The 26,442-nt window shown below is 34.5% G+C and overlaps 1 protein-coding gene across 1 annotated transcript in view; it reads left to right on the top strand.

Annotated features, from left to right (window-relative positions):
- Positions 1-2,030: 2,030 nt before the first annotated feature.
- The window catches only part of PAN3 (Poly(A) specific ribonuclease subunit PAN3), a 64,124-nt gene continuing 39,712 nt past the window's right edge, over positions 2,031-26,442 (top strand). Inside the window, exons 1-3 of the mRNA XM_089094571.1 lie at positions 2,031-2,189; positions 15,575-15,621; positions 19,513-19,631. Coding sequence (XP_088950697.1) covers positions 2,087-2,189; positions 15,575-15,621; positions 19,513-19,631 — 269 coding nt within the window. The 5' untranslated portion in view covers positions 2,031-2,086. The remainder of the gene's footprint in view (positions 2,190-15,574; positions 15,622-19,512; positions 19,632-26,442) is intronic.

Here is a 26,442-nt window from a genome sequence, read left to right on the forward strand (position 1 = left end):
ATTTGGTCTTCCCCTGTTTAGACAAACTCGTGACCCTAAAATCTCTGAGCCCCCATACTCGTTCCCTGGTCGATAGAGAAATGTATTAAACCCTATCAGTTAACCCCAAAGTTAATCAATCAAAACTCCGGAATGTTCGGAAATCCAACTTCCTTGGAAAGATTAATAGCACGAAAATCCTAAAAAATTATTCATAGGCAGCGCAATCGCGCTGCCTAAGTAAAGAACGATGTTGGCACAATGTATTATTATTTTTTGTTTCTTCCATACCAGGGCACTTCGTATCGAAGGAGTTGTCGTAGAAACTTCAAAAATGGCTCATTCGACTGGAAACTGGAGTGGCTAATGCCCCTTTAATAGTCGAAAGTGATTGGAGGGCAACTTGCCCCCCCCCCCCCCACACGCCCATCCTTCCCCCAAATATATCCAATCAAAATTTTGAGATAGCCATTTTGTTCAACGTAGTTGATTTCCAGATAGAAAATATTTTTTTGAGGAGGACACTCCCCCACAACCCTCAGGGCAGGGGTTTTAAGTTATGCCCTGGGGCATATAAGAACGATGTTGGCACAATGTATTATTTATTATTTTTTTTCCTTTAGAGCAGGGCACTTCGTATCGAAGAAGTTGTCGTAGAAACTTCGAAAAGCGCTCATTCAATTGGAAATTGGAGTGGCTTGTGCCCTTTTTCATGATCGAAAGTGATTGGAAGGCGACTAACACCCCTTCCACGTCCACTATTTCCCGAAACACATCCAATCAAAATTTTGAGATAGCCATTTCGTTCAACGTTGTTGATTTCCAGATAGAAATTATGTTTTTGAGGAGGACACTTCCCCCACAGCCCTCAGGGCATGTGTTATAAGTTATGCTCCGAGGGCATATAAGGTTCTTATAGAAGACGTTGTCCTAGAAACTTCAAAAAGTGCTCATTCGATTGGAAATTCAAAGGGCTAGTGCCCTTTTTAATAGTTGAAAGTGATCGGAGGGCAGCTAAACCCCCTGTCACGCCCAACTTTTCGCCAAACAAATCCAATAAAAATTTTGAGATAGCCATTTTATTCAGTGTAGTTTTAAGTTCTGGAAATTAGGTCTTTGAGGATGACAACCCCCCCCCCCCCACAGCCCTCAGGGCAAGGGTTGTTAGTTATGTTCTGGCGGCATATAAGGTTTTTATAGAACGCATTGTCGTAGAAACCTCAAAAAGGGCTCATTCGATTGGAAATTGAAATGGCTAGTGTCCTTTTTAATAGTCGAAATTGATTGGAAGGCAACTAACACCCCTTCCACGCCCACCATTTCCCATAACATCCAATCAAGATTTTGAGATAGCCAATTTTTCCCACGCAGTTTAAAGATCAGAAAATTATACCTTTGAGTAGGACACTCCCCCCACAGTCTTCAGGGCAAGGGTTATAAGTTATGCCCTGGGGGCATGTAAGGTTTTTATTGACATCTTTGTCGTAGACACTTGAAAAAGGGCTCCTTCGATTTGAAATTCAAAGGGCTAGTGCCCTTTTTAATAGTCAAAAGTGATTTGAGGGCAACTAAACCCCCTCTCACGCCCACCTTTCCCCTAAACACATCCAATCAAAATTTTTTGATAGTCATTTCGTTCAGCGTAGTTGATTTCCAGATGATTATGTTTTTGAGGAGGACACTCTCCCACAGCCCTCAGGACAAGGGTTGTAAGTTATGCCCTGGGGGCATATAAGGTTTTTTATAGAAAGTCTTGTGGTAGAAACTTCAAAAAAGGCTCATATGATTGGAAATTAAAAGGGCCTTTTTAATAGCTAAAAGTAGTAAGAGGGCAACTAACCCCCCTCTCACGCCCACCTTTTTCCCAAACACATCCAATCAAAATTTTAAGATAGCCATTTTGTTCAACGAAGTTGAAAGTTCTGGAAATTAGGTGAAAGTCCTAGAAATTACTTCATTGTATGTTGAATCTGTGTTGAATAACCACGGCTTTTTTAGATGACAAAAACAGCTTGTTTTGAGCTGGCTGGCGTAACTGAGAGTTAACAGGAAGAACTAGCAGAAATAATTTTAGAATGGCGTCTTAGCTGTAGGAATTATTAAACAAATGGAAACACTACATCCTTCACCTGGTAGAAGACAAGCTGTTTGTCGATATTTTTCCGCGTCAGGATCGTGTTATTTTGGAGCAGAATGCCAGTTTTTGCACAGTAGGCTAATTATTAGAAATATTTATCTTGGTCTATTTAGGTTCTGTATGGCCTCGGTTCATTGAGATTGAAATAAGCCTAAAATCGAGGCTGTTGCTAATAAGAAATATTAAAAAACAAATTCTTACTTTGTAATATGCAGAATAATTTTAGTAAACAATTAATGTGGAAACATATGCTAAGTTGGCCTATAAACCTAGAATTGCCAAAATTCTAGAAAAAACTATTTGTTATCTTGAAAAAGGTGTAGGTTAGAAAAATAAAATTTTAAGTGATGAACCCAGGGCTCAAAAACATACTTTGGGAAGGTATTGTCAAAATTCTATGTTAACCCACTTCTCATGTATGTGTGTCTGAATTTTCAAAAAAAGCAAACAAAACCTTGAACTGCCTATAGCAGGCAGTTTGCATGTTGTATGTCCCAGAGAACTAGGACTAGAGGCCCTTTAAATCTCAGGATTTTTTCAATTTTTGGAGTAACTTCCCTTTTTTTAAAGTTAATTTGTCTATTTTTTTATTGGCCTGTGTCTCTTGATATGCATATTCTCAAAAAGACTCCCAACAGATGTCTACCACCTGAAGAGCCAAATGACATATTAAAAAATTTGATTCTCTGTTGTTATTGTTCAAAACATTGAAAGATGAGCTAGGCTTACTGCTGCTGCTATAAACTCATGGCAGCACCAAGTTGCTTAAAGCAAATATAGGTACAGACACCCCTTCCTTACCCCCATCTTATGAAGCTCCAGTTTTATGTAAATCCTTCTTTATGACCTTTTCCTACTGTACTCAGGGATGATCTATTTTGCTTTGGTTCAAGTTTTAGACTTAGTTTTCAGTTTCTTTTTCTCTGGGTTTAGCTATGAAAATGCAATTCCTGTTATTTGCTTTGAAAATGCAATTCATGTTATTTGTGTAAAATTTCAGGCCATATCAATATGTTTTTTCTAAAATTAGGAAATGTAATTGAATGTATTTGAAACCTTATAAATTGGAATTGAGCATTGTTGTGAAGATGAAAACATTTCTTGAGCTTCATTTAGGCAGAATCTGTTTTGCTATATTTCACTTTCATAACACAAAGATTTTTAAAGGTAATCAAATGTCAGTGCCCTCTAGAGGGAGAAGGAGTAGAAATAGATATCAGTAGTTCAAAATACCAACCTATGGCATACATTAGTCTGAGATCCATCCCTGAGAGTTTCATATTCCTAACCTAACCCCTTTCCAAGATAGTGAGAAGTAGCTTGTCTAGAATTTTACCACCTTGATTCAATTTATAGGTTCAGGGAGTTGAAACAAGAGGGATGCATCACAAAATGCATAGGGAATATATAATTTGGGCTGTAGCCTATATTTGCACTTTAGGGGGGTTAGATTAAAGTATAGTTTAAAAGACCTCTTTTTGGAAAAGCCCATTTTTCTTTGGCATTCCAGAAAAATAGCAATGGGTTTTTGGACCACCCCTATTTTACTACAGCATGATGCAATGTGAGGGCAGTAACTAGAACCTTTCTAGGTCAAACTTTCACCAATAATTTGTCAGTATAAATTAAAATGTGCTCTCTGTTTTGACAAGCAATTGAAAAGAAAAAATCATATTTAATATTTTTGATTTAAAGAATAAATATCAAGCACTAAAAGTTACATTTTTAGAATCTGAAGAAAGTCAGCTTTCTGTTAATATGTGAATAGAACTGAAACACTAAAAGGATATATACATCCAAATAGTATAATTGGTATTCCAAAAAGAGGTCCTTTTAGGTAAGTCAATAAACTAATAATTTCAAGTGTTTCTAAATAATTTTAATAATAACCATATTGATGTATAGCTTAGATTTTTAGCTTTTCTCAGGTATATACAATTCTTCTTAATTCCTGTTTGGTAACAAGATGTGATGGTTTTATTTTTTCATAATCTTGCTCAATTGGATACTGTTTTTTTTTTTTACCATTGTGGAATTACATTCAAAATATAAGGCTGTTCTTTTGCTCATCATTGTGCTAAAATCTTACATCTTTTGACAAAGAACGCTTAAAAGTGAAATCTTAGGACTAAGATCTTACTTCCTATCCCGTTCTTTTGCAAATGTTTTACATCATTCTGCCCTGGTCATCAGTCTAAGACAATGATGAGTATATTGTCAAGTTCTATTTAGTGAAAAATGACCTTCTTTGCACTTTTTGCTAACATCAGTGACAGGGGCAGATCTAGAGCAACATCTTGGGGGGCCCAATGTGACAAGGTTTCCTATGAGAAAATCTTGGGGGGGGGGCGGCCCAATGTGACAAAGGTGCCAATAACTGACCACATTGACAAACTTATTCTAAAAAAAAAACAGGGAAAGAGGGAGCCAGAATAAATATTGGCCCCCCTGGATCCATGAGTGATCAGTGAGCTGTAAGATCTTAGAACAACAATGAACAAAAGAATAGAAATCAGTGCAGAAAGATATGAGATCTTAGAACAAAAGAATGGCCATTATGTTGAATATAACCTTGCTGTATATTATCAAGTAAGAACAGTTTTCTTAACAATGTTTCCTTCTCAATAGCCCTAATTTTAGCATATATATTTCCCATATATTTTTCCATTTCTTGATTTCACTGGTGTTGATTCAATTTACAGGCACACAGATTGAAACAAAAGTGATGTATAGGAAATATACAATTTGGGCAAGGTTTATATATTTCCACATTATGGGGTTTTGGGGTAAAGTATAATAGAATTGCAGTCAAAATGTACTAGTTACAATTTTTCTGCATATTACAAACTAAGAATTGTTTTTTTTAACATGTTTCCTTCTCAGTAACCCCAATTCTAGCTTATACCTGAAACTGTTTTTAAAGGATAAGCTATGTTGAATAAGAATTATAAATAAATATTTGGTAGTTGGCCTCTTCTGGATCACAGTAGAGAAAATATACAATATTTACAAAGGCTATACTTCTGTTAAAAAAAAAAAAAGTTAAACAAATTTATAAAACCCTACAAGATTCATACTCCGCCTTCATGCACACATGATACCAATGTACACATCACAAGAAGCCTATGGAAAAACCTGTTTTTTTTTGTCTTACCACTAGCAACTGAACTAAGGTTCTGATGTATTTGCTCAGACCCTGTATGCCTGGTATGAAATGTGTATCATATTTGGAAACAGAAGATGCTACAGTATACAGTGCTTCTGGATGAAACATAGAACAAAAATAAAGGTAGTAGGCCTAGCCCTACTGTTATATTTTTTATTTTATGTTATTCCCAAATATAATGGTTGCTTTTATAATAATGCACCCATCCCCTTCATGGTGCCAGCTAAACCTTAATTACCTTAATTCACACTTCAGAGCAAAATAAGGTCCAATGTTGGATCTGTTCGGCTCCATTGTTGAGATGGCAGTTAAGAAAACATTTTACACAAAATATAAAAAATAGGGTTGTGACTGTGGTTACAGCCCAGTGACATGCCTTCCAACTAAGAGTGTGCTAGGGTATATGCAATTTAAGCCCACTTGGTAACAGTGACCACAGATAGGTAGGATCAAGGAGACCATTCTTCTGTAGTTTAGAGTAGACACTGCTGTACAGTGTCAATTTCTGATAGAGTATGCAAGTTGGTTGGGTATGACAAGCAGCAGTAGCATCTTAGCACAACTTTGTTGTATATATATATATATATATATATATATATATATATATATATATATATATATATATATATATATATATATATATATATATATATATATATATATATATATATATATATATATATATATGTATATATATATATATATATATATATATATATATATATATATATATATATATATATATATATATATATATATATATATATATATATATATATATATATATATATATATATATATATATATATATATATATTAATAACTAATTATGAGACACAGATGGTGGGCAGCTCCAGTTGTATCTTGTAGGTTTGGCTTCCCATTCTCTATCAAGTCTCCTTTTAAAAACATCAGCTGAGGTTGAAGACACTGTCTCCTCACTTAAACAGTTCCAATCAGGATTGTGCAAAAAAAAACAGCCCCAGGAATGTCCTATATAATAAAATAAAGGAAAATAACAGAATTTTACTTTAGGCTTAAATATACAGCATGTTTCAATTAATTAGGTCATCATTTTTCTTCCATTGCTATGCACTTTTAAAATCAAGTAAATTTTCTGATTTACTCATTGATGAGACAGTTGAGAAATAGACATCTATAGAATCAAAATTTCATCCTGAGTCCAAATATAACATACATTTGCATAAAATTAACTTTACCCTCCACCTGCTATTGTGCAAATATATACCCTGAATTTTATATTTTTGTCACCTTTTATTGAAGAAATAAAGTTTACTGTTGCCTGGGTACAGAAAATGGGTGAAGAAAGAGTTGAAAAAGAGATGGTGTTTCAGAGCATTCAAATAGCAGCCTGGGCGTTGTCCAAGTATAGCTTGATTTGTGAATTTCTCATGGTTTTTCTGCTGTGAGGGTGTGTATAATAGACAATTTTACAGTCCTAGTTTTCATTAGTACACTAACAATGGCATTAAAATATGCAAAAGCTGACTTATACAAACTGAATTCATCTTGTCTGGCAGTGGTGCCATCTATATTTGTTAACTTACAGCTCTTTTGACTGTTGAGAAAGCTGCCTGATGCCACTACAAGTCAACAGCAATCCAACCATAGCAACAGAGGGAAAAGAGGAGGTCAGATAAATAAAAATTGTGCTATTCCTGTTCTTGTTTCTAACATGAGAGTGAGGTCTCTCAGAATGGCAAGGGAACATTTTCTGACAGTAGTTAAATGCATCCCTCCTAGTGAAATCCCTCCTATGCTCTGTCCGTGGTATGATGACCCAGTATCATTGCTTTCAAGTACCCCACCTCCCCTACCACCTGAGTTTTTCTTGGCAAAGTGCAGACTGCCCAACATCCTAGTATGTAATGCCCAATTGCTAAACAACAAAATCAACAAACTTGAAGTAGTTCTCAAACAGACAAGTTCCTTCATTGCTGTGATATTAACAATGAAACTGGGCATATCAAAGGGTAAAAGTGTTTTTTTCATACAAGATTTTTTTCATACTCATGCCATGAAGTAATATGGGTTGAATGCAAACCAAAGTGCCTATCAAAGTGATTTTTGTGATTGGTTGTAGCTGAAGTTTACCCCAAGAGTTCAAAGAGCAGGAAAGAACTGATTCAGTATATCCAAAACTGTACTGATGACCTATGCTGCAAATATGCAGCACCTGCTTTTGTAATTGCTGGTGATTTCAATCAGACTAATAATGCATGGGTCTCCAGCATGCTTGACCTCAAGCAAGTTGTCTCAATCCCAATACATGTCAGTGGTAGTATATTAGACCTTATTTTCACAAACATTCCCAATTATTACAAAGTACCCTGCTCTCTTGGTCCATTGCATAACTCTGACCATAACACACTTCTTTGGAAGACCAAAGTTGGCCTTCCAGCACCATGTAAAGTAAAAATTGCCACTTGACCTATGACTAAAGAGGCAATTTGTTCCTTTGGACAGTGGATTGGGATGTTTGACTTTGATGAGATTTGCTTTTTGACAAATATCGACCACAAAGTTGATACTTTCAACTCTGCTGTTATGTAAATATCATGAAGATTTCCCTGAGAAAAAAAAATAACTGTTAGTGACACTGACAGACCTTGGGTAACACCAGATCTCAAGATGCTTATCTTAACTCGCTGCCAGTTACATCGCAGTGGTGATAGTGTTCAAGCAAACAAACTTCATAACTGCATTGTTAAACTGTTACAAGCAGCACAGAAACGGTATGTTCATGACAAAATCTTGCCTCTCCTTCAAGGTGAGCCCTGCAAGTGGCACTCTGAAGTCAAGCATCTTACTGGTAAATGTACCACCAGTGACATTAAGATACAGAAAGATGACAGAACGCTGATAAAATCAGCTGAAGTGAATGCTTTTTCACTTCAATCTGTACTACTCACCCATCCTTCACTGAAGCCAAAATCGAAGCCCTCATTGCTGACGTCTCTGAAGATACAATTGTTGAGGTACTGAAGGTTGCAGTGTATAAAGAACTTCAAATGGACTTTGATGAGATTTGCTCTTTGACAGATATCAACCACAAAGTTGATACTTTCAACTCTTTGTTGTTATGTAAATATCATGAAGATTTCCCTGAGAAAAAAAATAACTGTTAGTGACACTGACAGACCTTGGGTAACACCAGATCTCAAGATGCTTATCTTAACTCGCTGCCAGTTACATCGCAGTGGTGATATTGTTTAAGCAAACAAACGTCATAACCGCATTATTAAACTGTTACAAGCAGCACAGAAACGGTATGTTCATGACAAAGTCTTGCCTCTCCATCAAGGTGAGCCCTGCAAGTGGCACTCTGAAGTCAAGCATCTTACTGGTAAATGTACCACCAGTGACATTAAGATACAGAAAGATGACAGAACACTGATAAAATCAGCTGAAGTGAATGCCTTTTTCACTTCAATCTGTACTACTGACCTGTCCTTCATTGAAGCCGAAATTGAAGCCCTCATTGCTGACATCTCTGAAGATACAATTGTTGAGGTATCCAAGTTTGCAGTGTATAAAGAACTTTAAAAGTTGAAAAGCAACTGTGCTTCTTATCCAGGAGAATTGCCAGTTAAACTTTTTAGATAATATTCTATGTTTCTATCAAAACAACTCTCATCAGTGATCAATCAGTTGTTAAAGGATCACAAATTCCCGAGTGTTCGGAAAAAAGACTAGGTGCGCACCTTGCCCAAAGTCAAAGACCCGAAATCCAGTGATCAGCTTCGTCTGATTTCTATCACGCCTAATAAAATCCTTTATTTATAAAACAGAAACGGTATGTTCATGACAAAGTCGACCAAATCCTTTATTTATAGAGAGCTCCTAGCCCAAGTTGAGCCAGCCCTTGATCTGTTTCAGTATGGTTGCTTGAAAGGGAGTAGTATGATGCATTATCTAGTATGTCTCTACCACCTGATTACTGAGTGGTTGGACAAAGGCAGTAGCCTCATTGACCTGCTTTTAGTCAATTATTGTAAGGCATTTGATTTTATCCGCCATTATACAGCAACAAATAACCTAAAAAAGATGGGTGCTAGGAAGCATATTTTGCTCTTAGTTGTTGACTTTCTGCGTAACTGCTACCAGTGTTTGTATGCCCTCTTCCAAAATGACAAACTCTGAGTGGGCTGAACTGACATGTGGCGCGCCACAAGGCACTAAGCTGGCAGCTCTTTTGTTTTTAGTGGTAATTAACTACATTATCCTTGAGTTTGAAGACAGATTCAAATATGTGGACAATATCTCCCTACTTCTGAAATGTCTTGCTGAAAAGTATCCACAGTTCCACAGTTCCAAAGTATCCACGTGTATCCCCAGTTCAGCAGTGAGATCAGTAAACCCTTTCTTGAGCAGTGCAGCATTAATGACCTCCAACTTAGTGTGAATAAAACAAAAGTCATGAGGTTTAATCCACTTAAGCATGGCCTCTCATGGCCAGATCCATGGTACCCTACCGCCTCAACCTCAGTAATTCTTGGGGGTACTTTCAGTGTCAACTGTTCATTTAGTGCGCACATCGCCAGTCTGGTGAAAAGAGGTAGTTGCACACTATGGTTGCTAATTACCTTGTGCCAACTGGGTTTCTCACAAAGTCTGCTGAAGACAGTTTACGTCACATATGTGCACCCTATCCTAGAATATGCGTGTCCTGTTTGGGGCCCTCAGGCTCATAATATTGAACACCTAAGTGAAGATCTGGAGGCCATTCAAAAATGGGCTGTGAAAGTGATACTAGGCCTCAAATACAACTCTTATGAGGCTGCCCTTAGTACCTTATAACTGTCAACGTTTGGTGATAGGCGCTTGCAGTTGATGTGCAATTTTGGGCAGTCCCTTCTTTCGTCCCAAAAACACCATTCGTTGCTTCCCCCACCTGTGCCTATCACTGCCAACACCTGCCATAAAAACCAACTAGTGCCGCCAAAGTGTCAAACAACCCATCACAGCAATTCATTTGTGCCTTTTTTTGTCAGTTATTTAAACCGCAAGTGACCAGTTTTATGCAATGTACTAAACAGCGCCATTTAGTCACGGCTACAATAATTGTTTATAAAATAAATAAGTCTATAGTCTACAAGCCTATATATGTGACTGTCAGCCTTGGTCTTCTTGAAACTTTTCTTGGTTATCTTGTGTTTAGCTTGGTCTCTTGACACCATAATGATGCTAAGGATTGTCACAAATTAAGAACTTATAATGTAAAGGGAAATAAGACATTTATTCTTTATATTAATTCTGACATCATCATATAGTTTTACTATAGTCATATGTGGTTGTAATCTATGATTATAATGCTATTCATTATCTTGAATATGAAGTTATAGATTAATTTTTTTTTTTTTTAATATTATGTTTTGGTATTTATAAAGGTACTAGATATAGTAATTTCCCTTAATTTGATCCCTTAAACAGTTCTCTATGATGTTCCAGTACCTCACTAGCAGCATAGAAAAAAAAATGAGGACACACATGTGCTTCCCATGCAAAAAAGTGATGTTCCTTGTTGGTCAAGCCAGGGGATTCTCCTTGTCAATCAATCCAATTGATTGTAAGTTTGCTGTATAAAGCTTTTGGTGAAGACAATCCCAATGGTGCATCTTTGTTTATGACCAAATGCCCATTTTTAGGGGTTTCAGGCTATTTTTTGGTTACTATGGGTTGCAGTTCATCCATTACTTGGTTGCAGCTACCACTGCCACCACAATTTTTCACTTGAATTATTGCTTTTAGCTCAGCTGTAATAATGGATTTACCATTTTGGTGCCTAGAAGATGTTTGTAGAGGACGCCTAGGCATAATCGAAGCTACAGCTGTACCACTTTCTTTCAAGGGACCATTTATAAATATTTGAACGAATTTTATGATGCTGGTTGCCATTTCTTGCTTGAAGGTAGCTTGTATTTGATTAGGAAGGTAACTTGACTTTTCCTGGGATAATCTTCAAGCAAGTTCCAATTGATTAAAAGATTTCATCTAGGGGTTCTTAGAATTGGCAGTGCCAGATGATCTTATTCTGCCGTGGTAAAATTAAATCATGAAAGCACCAAAGACATAATTAGGACTTCTGCTTTTTCAAAAAGACCAGATGGAAAAGTCAATTTAAACACTAAGTGATTGGGTCCAATTGCTTGGATATTCATGAAATATTTAATAATCAGTATATTTCTCCTGTGTTGATTTGTCAACATTCTAGAAAGAATCATGACTTTGTGACATGGTGCATGATTTAGGAGTCCCAGTTCCAACTTTAATATCATTTCTTGAATGGTTTCCAGCTTTGCCCAGCTTTTCTTGCACAGATCAAGCACTTTTATAGAATATTCCACTTTGGACCAAATTAATTTCTTGTAGAAATTCAATATCACAGTGAGAAAGCTGGCCCATTTTGTACCTTCTAGCTGCTTCATCATTAATAGTCCCTTTACTGTATTTTTATATTTACTATAATACTTATTTCTCAAATTGTTTACACGTTAATAAAAAGAATATTCTGATGGTAGAAAAGAGCAAAGCTGAAGCTCAAAACCAACAAAAATTGTGGCTTTGTAGCAAATGCAACACATATCCATAAAACTAGGTGAAATAAACCAACTCCCCAATATCTTGCCAATACTTTTAGAATTTTGAAAGCTTGCTCTTTTGTGAAAACCCAAAGCAATCTATGATTTTTGTAGAGTAAAAACTCAAAGCAATTTATTGGTCTTTAACAGTGAAAAAATAAAGTATTCTAGGATGTTTATTATATGATTTGGATGTGCTTAATGTGGTTTGTATTGTGGGCTATGATTTTGTTGACAAATCTGAAGGAAAGGTGTCTAGGTAGTGTTTCAAGGTATACACTAACCCCATGAATTTGCATCATAGCTTAACAATCTTTACACTTTAGAGGAAATAAGCAAATTGCTGGAGTATATATATATATATATATATATATATATATATATATATATATATATATATATATATATATATATATATATATATATATATATATATATATATATATATATATATATATATATATATATATATATATATATATATATATATATATATATATATATATATATATATATATATATATATATATATATATATTATGGTCTATTAATTCTTAACTTCAAGTAATACTAAATGGCATTTCTAGAGTTCAAAAACTATATTACTATTTGTTGATAAATCAGCTGGTGAGACAAAGGAATTACCTTATAAGATTATGTCATTTTTACATGGTCTTAATGACTATTCAGTTGCAAAAACAAAATTTCATCTATTTCAAGAAGAAATCTGATCCTAAAATGACATCTTGTTTCAGAGATTTTGTCTTTTCAGTAAAGTGCTAGTTTTTCAAAATTCTGCAAATATAAGGAAGTATTGGAAGTTGGTTTATTTGAGCCAGTTTGATAGATCTATTTTGTCTATATTACCAAGCAATGATTTTTATTCTTTTAAAGTTTCAACTTTGCTCTTTACTTCCATCATATGTTGAATATATTGAATTTTTTATATGTCATAGGGTTAAGATCAAATATTGATTAAATTTTGGTTTCTACTATCACAAAGTAGAAACCCAAATTTCAATTTTGGGGCTAATGAAAAGGATAAAAACATAGTAATGTTAAAAACAATAATATGCCTAGAACTGGCTAAAGAATGCAACATTAAATTGAAAGAATGAACAAACCACTTACTAATCATTATGTTTAAAATCATCATTTTACCAAATTTGTTCAGAAAAATATAAATACATATTTGGGTCACACCATGTAAAAAGCTTAAAAATAAGTAAAACTCCATATTAAAAAAAAGTAAATGAAGATGCTCTGTTATTTTTTTTCTGTTATCTCCTGGCATTGGAAAAACTTTCAGAAAAACCACGCCTAGAATAAAACAGGCTATTCTGCAAAACAGTAGAAAATAAGTAAAAAACTTTTGGTCCCCATCATTCAGCATTTGTCCGTTGTTTCAACAAAGGATTTTCAGACTAATTTATTCTATCACAAAACTAATACAACCAACTAAACACAATTCTCTGGAATTAGCTCAAATAACTATTTGAAAATCTTTCAGAGTTTAAAAATAGATATTACCATAAATAAGGGCACCATTATTGCACCCTAAAATCCCAAAATGGCTAATGTGCTATACAGGCTCTATCTCTTTTAGACAGTATGTTTTCATTTATCTTAACATCAACAACAGACTTTACTGAAAAAAAATACAAATGAATGTGCTTTGTCAGTTTAATATACATATACTGATATTTATTAATCAAAGTGTTAATATTATTTGATTTATTAAAGTTATAAAAGTAAAAACATTTATGTTTTTTCATTAAAGTGCAAATTATGTTCTGTCCTTGAGTAGGCATAGGGGTTTTGAGCCCTACTCATGTTAATTTCTACTCGCTTTGAGTTTTACTCGGTTAATTATTGTAATTTCTTTTCGTTTTGGGTCTCCTTTATTTACCAATTCTGATTTGTGTTAATTTACCTCTTGGTAGATTATTTGATTTTATTTTTGCTCATTTTTGTTTAATGGAGTTCTTTACTTTTCTTTAAAAAACTTATTTTGTAGAAAAAGTTTTTTAATTGATTAAATAAAAAGACAAGTTTTTTTTTTCACCTGAAAATAAAGAGCAATATTAAAACTCAAAACAAACCCATATGTGAAGGGATTGCCCCCCTCCTCAACACCTTGCTCTTCATGCTATAGTTTTTAGCACCTTTAAAAAGCTTCCTGTTCTAGTTAGACGGCTGTTCTGTTTCAGAAGTCGTTCTTAAAAAATTGGGACAGTAGTCAATTTTTAGCATAAAGAGCAAGGTATTGAGGAAGGGGAAACCCCTTCATGCACGGAAAAATTTCTGTTCGTTTTGAATTTTAATATTGCTCCTTACTTTCAGTTGAAAAAACTTGTTTTTTATATAATTTCTGATCGTTTTTCAAATAACGCCGGTAAATTTGGCTCAAAGTCTTTAGAAAATTCCCTCCTCTCACAGGAAATTCCTCCATGGAAAGTTCCTCCCACAAAAAATACACTCCCTTAAAAGTCCTTCTGAACAATTTCCTTCCCCATTAAATTTATTGCAGACAATTCAGCTTGAAAAATTATCCTTAGCATACTTTCCTTTGAAAAAAGACTTTCGGCTCTAATTGTTCTTTTAAGAACTCCAGAAATCCCCTCTTCCAGGCATTAAAAAAATAAATAAGGAGTACAGTCTATTGATGTTAGAACATGAAATTCAAATAGGCAAATGGTCTATGATTCCATTTTTAATATTTTGCAGAATTTATTCATGGGAATTTGTGTGTGAATTCTTCTTCTGTGTTGCAAGGTATATAAAGTTTCAATTTCATGGTTTGTAGAAATGTCTTTTTTATCATAAAAAAAAATTAAAAAAAAAATGAGTAAATGAGGTTTACCTCTATGAATAGAAAATTCTTGACAGTATGGCTCGAAACCTCTTTAAAAATACAGGGTTGGAAAATGTAAGTTGTAGTTACATAGCAAGAGTGTCTTTTCATTCCCTATTTGTGTGTATGACAATGTGTTAAAGTTTTTTTTTTTATTTACATTAGTTAAATCAGAGTTGTTGTGCAACAACAAAAAAACTGGTAAAGTTCTACAAAATCATATTATTGAGTTAGGACAAAAGTGAATACACCATTTAATGCCTTTTTTTTTGCTTATTACTAATGTAATAATAATTTATATCGTAAATTATTTTAAGCCCCCCCCCCCCTATATATGCCCAATCAGGGGTTGGGTAGGTTAGGTATATATAGGGGGGGGGGCTGAAAGTTAGTTCTAATAGAAATTATTACTATACTTATAATCAGCATAAAAAAAGGCATCAAATGGTGTATTCACTTTATTCCTAACTCAATATTATGATTTCGTAGAACTTTACCAAAAAACTAAACCAAATTAAGTGTTCTTTCTGGGAAAAATGTATTCTTCTGGGTTTTTTTTTTGCGCAAATTCATTTGGCCAGACATCACCTAACCCATTTTAGTAATATTAAAGTATAGAAAAAACACGTGTGGCTAGTGGGGATGTAGAGAGAGCTCCTTAAATATTCTCCAAAAATATTTAGTGCTGTTTTTTTTTTGTGATGTAAGCTTGCCAAATAATTGCCAAGTGGGCCTAAGCTTGAAAATTGTCCAAAAACAATGTGTGCTGTACCAACACGATTTGTTGAATTGAGCAAATATATTATTTTTGAGTTATTTTACCAAATTTCTTTTAGCTCAATTTGGACCGCCTCATTTTGGAAATGCTGGTTATACAAATGCTGTAAGTATGTCAAACAATTTATTTTTTAATTTGGTAAAGCATCACCAATCCATACCTGCCATTGTTTTTAAACTAGAGAATTGCTTATTCAAGCAAGTGTTCTTGTACCTGCACAATAGGATTATATCTGTATTAGGTAAATGTTCTGGAAAGTTTTATAGAAAGTAATAAAACAATACTAGAGGGTGATTAGATTCTGGCCAACAGCTAGTTGACTGTCCATACCTCCAAGCATATTTGCTTGGAACCCACAGGCAGTGTAAAACTTCTTGCAGTGCAAGAAGATACTTCTGGCAGAAGATACAAAATTTCACATTTTCTCAGATAGGCGCTTGAAATTTTTACATTAGGAGGGTTATCTGATCTTTTGAATCTGATGATGTGATTTTCATTAAGATTCTATGACTTTTAGGGGGTCTTCACCCCTCTTTTCAAAAATCAAGCAAATTTTCTCATGCTCGTATCGTGACCTTTGATGGGTAAGATTAAACTTATTGAAACATATATATTTGAAATCAGCGTAAAACTCCGGTTCTTTTGATACATCTATAGATGTCAAAATTCCGTTTTTTAGAGTTTTGGTTTCTATTGAGCCGGGTCACTCCTTACTTACAGTTCGTTACCATGAACTGTTTAATTGTAAGGAGGCTGCATGAGAAGCTCAACAAGGAATTTTACATTACAATATGAAAGCCATCCAAAGCTAGCAGAAATTAACATCGAGATTTGTAAGAGTCTGGTATAGTGTGCTTCATTTATTGTGCAGTTTCAGCCTTTAAACATAGAACTATTAATTATTTATTCTTTCAAGCTGGGATTGCAATGTTATGGTTAAACAGTCAAGCAAACAAGCTGTAAAACTTTGTAGCTTTTTCAAGGTCCCCCGATATTGATCGTCAGGCTGTAAATGAAATAAATGATGGTATAGAAAGACAAATTCCACTACACATGAGTCTAAATTTATACTTCCACTATCAATTATATAAAGCTTTTGTCAGACTCCATCTTGATTTAGGAATGTGCCTTTTCTGGTCTGTATTATTGACAAGGTCATTCAGGTCTAATATGAAATTCTTACAAAATGAGTGACCGCCATGCAAAAAGAAAATCACCACATGAATGCACTAAAAAAAAAAATCCGATTAATAAAAAATATTTTTCCCCTATTGAAGAAATCGAAGGATACAAAAACCATCAACGGGATTTTCTTTTTCTTTTTTTTTTAATTGAGATCACAGACTGGTGGTATGTAATGGCTTATATTGTAGTCATACCATAGAGTCTCGACTCTTTCCCATTATTTCAATCCAGGGTAAGTTGGAAGTGGATATGGAAAAAGTTTCAAAGCTGCCACTAGCAAAAATAATTTTTATATGCAAAAATAGTGTTTTCAGACAAAATCTGCCAGCTAATTTGAAAACTGCCAAGTAGCATTGCTACTTTGCTACCCCATTTTTTGTATGGCGGGTTGGAAGTCTCTTAATATGAGAATTTCTTTATTAGAAATGAAACCTCTGCAATAAGGCTTCAAAGAACAATAAATATAGTTAATATTGTACAGTTTAAATTAGCCTTCTTTAGTCCATCATATTCATCAAGTTGCTGTGGAGGTAGATTTGGATAAGAAATTTTTTCGTTTTGGTATAACTTCTGTTTCAGCCATATTTTTAAGTCTCTGTCAAACACTAGCAAAATAAATTCTTCCGTTTTGTCGATAGATGGCGGTGTATGAACCGTAATATTATGGGATATAGGCCTATCTAAAAAACTAGCTTTGTAGGAGCAACATGTTTTAACTATATTGAAAGGTCTAATTAATTTATAAGATCAAATTTCTTATTGAATTTCTTTTTTTAGTGTGAATTTGACCTCCTAAGGGAGTTAACTTTTGCTCGATTTAAGTTTGAGTATAGCAGTTTACCTTTCATTGACAAATTTTGTCCTTTTAGTTAAAATTTAAGAAAAAGATTATATATATAGCAAGTATCAGATGCTTCTATTTTCCTAAATTCAGCAAAATTATCTCTTTGATTGAACTCGTGACCAAATTTTTTAGCACTGATGAAGAATCTCATATGGAATACATGCTTTTCGGTCAAATCTCATGTAGGTAATGATGGAGAATACTTTTTGTTTTACTTTTCTTACAAATTTGCAAATAAAATTTTGAAATGGAGAAGATTCATGTCCATTAACTGTGCTGCTAACCCCCTAAATAAATTCCTTGATTTTTTTTTTCAAAGTTTTCACATATTTTTTTTCTTTATCTTAGGTTCTGTGCTTGAATTTGATTGTTCCTATTTTCTATTAACTATATCTATTCAGTTTTCTTCTGTTAAGTTTCACAATAAATTGAAGTTGAAAAATAATGCTAGGCTACATAAATTTTTTTTTTTTTTTAACTTCTGCTCAAAATTTGCGGTAAAAGATTTAAGTTCTCGGTTACGCTTTTAGACAGAAGCCTCAGTTTTCACACTAAATTGCACTGTCATTGTTGCACAATAGTTTTATGCTTTAGCTGAGTTGGTAGCTGGTGCAGACACAAACTGTTTCCTATGACTTGGTTCTTGCCTTTGGCATGTAGGCCACTTGGGAAACATGGTATGCTCTTTTGTGATCCACTGCTTTCTCTTAAAAAAAGAGAAAGAAAGAGAAGAGAAGATTAAAATAAATAAAAAAATTACTTGTGGCATCCATGATATTCTTGCATTCCTGACCCACTGACATGATTGTTTAAGGTTCATTATCCTGCTTACAGGACATTAATTACATCCATTTTTTTTACCTTCGTGTTTTTCACAATTTCACCGCGGATTATGCAATTCCTTAGAATTTGTATAATAAATGCATGTATCATTTACAACTTCTGATTTTGCTAAGTGGCCTTGTTATCTCTTCCTGCTATGCCAAGGAAAGAGCTTAAAGATGGTGCTATTATTTTTATCTTAAGTCTGCATGCTGAAAACGAAGGAAGAAATGGGACCTTTACCTTTAATTGGCCTAAACAATTGTTTAGGATGGAAACAATAAATGAGTAAAATGGTTATAAGCTGCCATTGAGTTAAATTGATATTTGGATATTAACTTACTGGATATCCTCTAAAGCCTACTTGAGACTTCAGGCTAAGATTCTTGTTTTGGTGTCTATATGCCTGTATGTATGTAATCATAGTTTATCCATGCTTTTGTCCATGTATAAGAATTTCATACCAGGGACTGATTAATAGGAGGGAGTAGGGCTGATAAATATAAATCCAGAATTTAAGGGTCCCTGGGAATTAGATATTCATATAATAGTCTAACACTTGTGAAGTAGTTAAAAGAGAATCAAATACATCATCCTCTTTTGATGATGCCCTTGTGTATGTGAATACATTTTTATCTAGTAAAATGTGTTACTTGGGATCTAAAACTACTTCCTTTTTTACATTTATCCTCAACCAGAAAATATCCTCCCCCCTCCCTCCTAACTAAACCTGGACACTGTGTGAACTAAGTGAATGTAATATACGTAAAATATTGAGATCGCTTTCAAATAAACCCATAATAAAAAGTTATGTATTTGAATAGTATCAAAAGACAAAAATTTCGAGTGGGGCGGGTCAAACTGGGCACCCTCCTGGATACCGTCATGTTGAATACCCATCTATTTTCACTATTAATTACTATCTATAGAAAAATTATAGTACAAATGTTTTTCTCTATTGGTAGATGCTCTAATAAATTTTTTTTTGTATCGTGGCCAGTTATAATCGTGATTTTTTAGATAGTAAGTGATTAGCAAGAGGAAATAGTTAGCTAAATGTCACATGGTTTTTGTGACTAAATTATTGCTGCATTTTTTTTTGTTGCAGAGTTAGGTTTCATATATGATTTTCTTTTTCTTTTTAGAGACCACCTAATAAAACGTCCAGGGGGCCAGACATAGGAACCCTATCAGACACTTTGAGAAGTGTTTTAAATGTTTCTGATGCTACTAGTACGTCAAATGGAGCTGTAATTGGATCTAAGTGAGTTTTAATTATTTTAAATAATATTATAGCTGGCACTTTAAGGATACTTCTTTCTTGTCTTTGAATTTGTTGTTAGAGAATTGCGCTAATAGCTTCAATATTGAGCTGCTATAGATCCCCTAGGTCTAATATATAGTTTTAAGTTATAAAAAATGTCCTCATAAGAAAAAACAAGCAAAGCTGTTGGCTGAGTCGTTCTCAATGGTACACTCTGTGTGCAGGTTCTCAGTGCCAGTTTCTAATAAAGTGTAATCTGTGTTTCGAAGTCTAGGTCTGGATTTCTTCATTTATTGGGAAATAGATTTTTGGCTGACAGGATCCAAATTCCATAAGCTTTAACTATTTGGAGTTGGCCAACTCTTCTTTCTTGAACCAAGGATCATAATGTTCTCCTACGGTTCCAGTTCTGGGCCTTCTACTCCTTTAATTTTGTAAGAGGTGAACGTCTGTGACTTACTATTAAGCCCATTTCCATGCTCGCTAAATGATAGCTCTATATCCAGTGCCTCAATTGCAGCATCTAACTCGTTAGTAAGGGAATTTAGCGTATCTTTAAGTGTTCATTTTTTTGATTTCTCGGTTCTGTCAATGATACAAGAAAGAAAAGCAAAGATGTTATTGATTCTCACCGTGTCTTCGTGATCAGTTTATCAGCAGCAATCTTCTCCTGATTCTTTTCTTCTTTCGCAATGATCTCCTATGTCGGTCTTCAGAGAGCAAATAACTCGAATTTTTTTCGTTGTGTCTCCTTTTACTGAGACTCCAAAATTTGTCGTGGATGGAACAGGACGAATTTTCTCAAGAAACAACGACACTGAAATATTGTTTTGAAACACGGCCAGTTAGTAACTGTTTTTTATTTACGGCTTGCCTTTCACAACATTTGAAACAGAACATTTTATTATTTGAACCAAATGCGAATGTATCAGCTCTATTCCTTTTCCAAAGAGCGTGATAAAAATTTCACCTTTTAATAGGCTCTTGCAAAAGATAGTCGCTCTTGAAGTACTGTAAAAAAATTAAGTGTAAACAGTGGGGGGGGGGGGTAATTTTTTTCGTTTTCAGTTTTAATGAAAACGAAAGTTTTAATTCAACACACAAACAAAAAGTTTTTCTGATGGAAGAAAATAGCAAAATTAAAACTAATACGAACCAAAATTGTTGCTTTTGCAGTCCATGCAATATTTGTCCACGAAACTAGCTGAATAAATTGATTCGTGATCTCATATCTTTAAACGAGCAATAATTGTGTAATTGTAGATATTTTTCCTGAAAAGTGGCATAATAGCATATTTTCGGTGAGAAAAAACGATCTAGATAGGCCACAACTTTGAAAAATTTGTTTTTCCCTCCCAGTGCCATCAATAGATTTGTCATAAATCGTCTGATAACTGAAATTGAGACCCAACAACCGAAAAGAAACTGTCAAAATTAAAATTGACAGTTGGAAAGAGTGAGTGAATATCAATCACATCATTGCTATTCTTAAACGTTCCAACCTTGGTTAATTTTGCACTGTATTAGTCTCCTATTTGTATCAAATATGAATGCAGCGATTATTTAATCATTTGGCCGCCTTGCAGGTTAATTGAACCTTGCAGAATAACAGAAGAGGTTAATTGAACTTTGAGAGCGTTCTTAGCAAGGTGTTCAAATAAAAATATTGTTATTTTGGACTGAATTTCTAGTGAAATAAGTCTATTTTTTTTGTATAGTTCAGGGGGATGGATTCACAGAAGTGTAGTTTGGGGGGTGGGGGAGGCAAGGGTTCACGAATTGACTAGGCCAAAAATAAAATGAATTGCAATGCAGCCAAATCTAAAAAAAATCACAAAAATTGTTTTTTTTTGTGTCTGAATCAGTGTATGGGGAGATTGCATTTCCGCAGGGGGGGGGGGGGAAGGGGCAAAATGCCAGAACCCTTTTTAAATCTAAAACTCGCTTCACCGAGCGAAGCTCTGTCCCCTGGTACTATTTGTAGAAATGCTCAAAGCTCCTTTTTCAGGTGAGGCGCAAATGACCTGACCCCTGAATCATTTATGTCATTTCACGAAATTTTAGGGGAGAGGGATCTAAACTGTATTTTTCAAAATCCATTTTTTTCTCAGTGACAATACCAAAAAAGGTATTTCTAAAAATCTAGGAGGAAAAGGAAAATGACACTCCACATTGGGAAACTTAATGGTTTTGCAAGTCATAAAATACATATTTATTAATGTACTACTACTATTACTACTAACAACTCACTGCAGCACCAAGCAGCCTGAGGCCAACACCTACGCACGCTCATTTTCCATCCAAATCTATTTAAAGCCTCCCTCTTTTTACCCGGGTAACCAAAAGAATCCGTAGACAATTCCTCTGGAAAACATCGAATAAATGCTCCTCTGTCTTTGGGAGTGCCTTCGTTTCAGCCCTAGACCTGGCTGCTTCTTCTAGACCTTCGGCAATTTTATCTATGGCCTCCACTTCACACATCTTTAATTCGTACTTTAATGCTTTCTCTACTTTCCTTACGTTCCTCCTATTTTCATATGATCTATTACTCAAATACTTCTTGTAGAAGCCCCTTCTTTTCTCTACTAAACTGAAAGCATTTTCATCAATATTCCTAGGTTCATTTCTAACTTTCCTCTCTATAATACTATCGACTACTTCACAAATTATTTTCCTAAAATTATTACATCCATCTTCTACGTTGTCCAATTTTAGACTTTTTAGTTTAATATTCAACTGTTCCTGGAAAGTTTCTCTCTAATTCTCATCCTACCAACATTATAACTTCCTGGAAGGTAATTACCCTTCCTAATTTGCAATTTTAGATTAACCTTAGACACTACTAAATGGTGATCTTTGCTTTTAACATCAGTAACAACACTCCTATAGACCCTAGTATCTCGCATCGATCCTACCTGTCTTCTGTTTACATTATCATAATCAATAAGGTTGCCGTCATGTCATCATCTGGGTACTATGCTAACTTATGGGCCATTGTAATCACCAAATATAGTTTTGGTTACTAATGTAAAATCTTAAACTCGGAAGACGTAATTTAGTATTATTCATAATCAAAAGGAAACAAAAAGAATATATTATCCAGAAATGAACAAAGTTGTGATTAAACGTTATGATGCGAATTTCTGAAGTTAGTCTATAGCCCTAGCATTTACATAGACACGTTTTCTTTGGATTTTCAGAAACTCTGGTATCAAATATCCATCTTCATACAGTTCGTGGTCGCGAACTGTGATAAGGAGTGGTTAAGCTCTAATAGGTACCGAATGGCTACCAAAACTCTAAACAAAAAGACAGAATTTCGATAACAATAGACACATGAAAAGAATTGAATTTTTCTGCTTATTCTAAATATATAAAGTTCATTATGTTTAATGTTTACCCATCAAAAGTTACGACCCTGAGACAATTTGTGCAATTTTCGAAAAGGAGGAACATCCCCCAAAATCCAGGGATCTTAATGAAAATCACAACACCACATCCGACATATCAGAGTGCTACTGTAGAGGTTTCAAGTTCCTATATACAAAAAGTAATTTTTTTGCCAGAAGAACAATCATGAATGTGTGTTTATTTGTTTGTTTTTCGTGTTTTCCTTGGGTGATCGTATTGTACCAGTGATTCTAGAAGATCGGGAGAGGGCTCATTTGATTGGAAATCAAAAGTTCTAGTGCCCTTATTATGAGACCGAAAATATTGAAGGGCAACTAGCCCCCCTTCCCCCCCCCCCCCAAAGACATCCGACCAAAGTTTGAGATAGCTACTTAATTCAGCAGAATTAATAGATTTTATAACTGTGCCTTTGGGGATGACATTACCCTTAATAGTCCCTGGGGAAAGAGCTGTAAGTTACGCAATTTACACATTGTTTACATATAGTGTTTGTTATTGGGAAATATGCGGAAATTTTTTGGGTGGTACGTTCGGCCTGTGGGGTTTTCCACGGGAGGAAAGTTTTCGGGGGAGTTTTACAGAGGAGATTTTAAACGGGGGAGGGAAGGGGATTTCCTGACACTATTTGGAAAAGAGTCAGAAATTAAACAAAAAAAAGTTTTTTCTACTGAAAGTAAGGATTATATAAACACGTAAAACGAAAAGAAATTATTCTGTATATGAAGACGGCTGAACCTTTCTTAGCCCTCGCTCTTTACGCTAAAGTGTGACTTTTTGTCACAATTCTTTAGGAAAGACTTCTCAAAAACAAGGCCCGTTGAGTTTGAATGAGAAAACACAAAAAAATGAATGAGAAGCATTTTTAAGAACTTTGAGACTTCAGCGTAAAGAGCGAGAAAGGTTTAGAAAGGGGCAGCTTCCCCTCATATAGGAATAATTTCTATTTGTTTTAAGTTTTAATGTTGCTTCTTACTTTCAGTTGAAAAAAATTGTCTTTTTTTATTTTATTAAACCAAAAAAAGAGCGATTAATCGGCTTGGGCTCATTTTGCAAGGGTGTTCACCAGAATAAGCAGATTCAAACCATATAAAAACACCCCAAAATGCTTTGCTTATACACCGTAAAGAATATGTTAAAGCTCTATTGAAGTTAAACCATATATTGTTTTGTATTTTCAGTAAAGCAATAGTTTTTAATAGTTCTGCAAATATAGGGGATCATCGCGAGTCATTTTGTTTTAGATAGTTTTATTGATATTATGTTGCATACTCTCGCTCGTTACGTCCATCAAAAAATACTTTTTGTGCGTTTGTCAATTCTTTTACGGTCTCTTTTTCAGTGACGCCCTTAGTATATATACAAAACAAAATAACAGAATTAAACAACTTGGTTCAAGCCTGGACCAAACGGAGATATGTTGCATTTAAGGCTGATGCGCTAACATGTAGTGCCAGGAGAGCACATTTCTTTGTTTTCGTAGATCGTATTTAACCAATGGTTTCATCCGCAAGAAGACTAAATTTTCGATGTAGAGGTGAGGTGGAAGTTTTCAAGACGGAGGGTTGTAAGCCTTCAGCTAAGAGCTTTCAACCATGGGAAATGGGCTGACTGTCTCAGAATTTTCACTCAGTGGTAGTTTGCCCGACTTGGACGATATTGTTGTTTTTAAACAGAAAAAGGCATCCTGATATGCGTAGTTTTAATCAAAATTTAAAGAAGCGCTTTAACTGTCAATTTTAATTCAAACAAGCCCTATCAAGATAATTTACAACCCATTAAAAAAAAAAAAAAAAAAAAAGGTGTGTTTTTCGTCATGTGAAAAATAAAAAAATAGAGGTATCGCTCAAACTAAAATGTGATCCTTCTTGGTTTTTTAGATGGGGGAAAGGGAGGGATTGTGTAAACCACTACTCGAGGGTAGTTGACCATGAAAAACTGATCGGCTATTAAAATTTGCACTCTCTAGATTTTTGGCTAAAACTAGTATTTTGTTTTGCTTTAAATTACCACTGGAAAATTTCAATTTAAGTCTAAATGAACCCTCCTAGATATTCCCCAACCATCTTTCTGATACAATCCCCCCCCCTGTCAAAAAGGGAGATCCATCACTGTTACTCAGGCAAAAAACAATTTTCTTTTTTCCAAAATGGGTGTGGAAGGGGAGGGCTGTAAACCTCTTCTAGGTTTTCGAAGACGGAAACTTAAATAGTGTAATTTTTCATTTTAGTTTGATGCAATGTTTAAGGGGTTTCAGGCAATTCCTTGTCGTAAATAAATACTATTATTCTGTTCAATCTGAAAAATAGTTCTTATTTATGAATCAGCATTCAAGGGAAACGTTTCTCAATACACAGTTTCTTCGAAACTGCGTTTTAAAACTTCAGGTTAATGCGGGCTGATATTATTTGGTCTTTACTAAGTTGTAATTATTGCTACATCCATGATTTGACATAATTCGATTTTTAATCCAATGTTTGTTCGTTTTACTACAATTTTCAGGATAATCTAAAGTAGGGGGGGGGATTGCGCTCCTAATCCCTTTTCTTCGTGCTTAAGTTAAACTTTTGTATAACAGTACTTCGAGAATAAGACCTCATTAAAATATATTTGCGTTGTACAATACATGGAATTTTCCTAACTATGAAATAATAAATTTCTATATACTTAATTCAAACTTCTTAAACTTTCTAATTTAACTTTTGTAACAAATCTTGATTTTTCATGTTTGATAATTAACTTCATCTATGTTGGAATACCGTATTATAGGGATAGGCTGTTTGTTAGAGTCGGGAGAAAAAACAAAGATCAGAAATAGACTGTGATCATATTTATTTTAAACAGCTTCATGCGAGACATAAACAAACGTCAAAATTTACACTATCTGCTTTGCCAAAATTATTACACGGGCTAAATTTAAATTCATTCACATCGAGCTCACCATTTCTTTAGTGTTGTTGAGAATTCTTTCTGTGAGCAGTCTTATCATGTAAAGTCTATAAAAAGTTCCAACCGATCCAAAAAACCATGTGCCTAGTCTTTAACGTGGTTGAAAAAAATAAGGCTGTCGAATAAAGTTTCTGTCTGTCCAGCAATATGGTTAAGGTAAAAACAAGACGAAGGCTAAGGACGTTGTTTTTAGAAGAAATTTAGTAAGCTTTTAAAGCAGAAGGCAGTATACCTAGGCCTGGTCAAGACCTTTTATGAAGCATCAGTTCAGATCATTAAAATACAATCTAATGCTAGGTCGTTAGTTCTGGCTTAAGTTTTCCATGACCAAGGGACGTAGGGCATCACTTTGAATCGATAGGATACCGAGTTTTACATGATTGTTCGCTTGGATTTAGTCTTTTGCCGGCAAAATTTTGATTTTTGCCAGAATCTTCGTCAAAATGCCTTCTAC

This window comes from Artemia sp. Qi Xiang Cuo, chromosome 9 (genome assembly GCF_049724085.1).
Source record: "Artemia sp. Qi Xiang Cuo chromosome 9, ASM4972408v1, whole genome shotgun sequence".
In the NCBI taxonomy this organism is placed as follows: Eukaryota; Metazoa; Arthropoda; class Branchiopoda; order Anostraca; family Artemiidae; genus Artemia; species Artemia sp. Qi Xiang Cuo.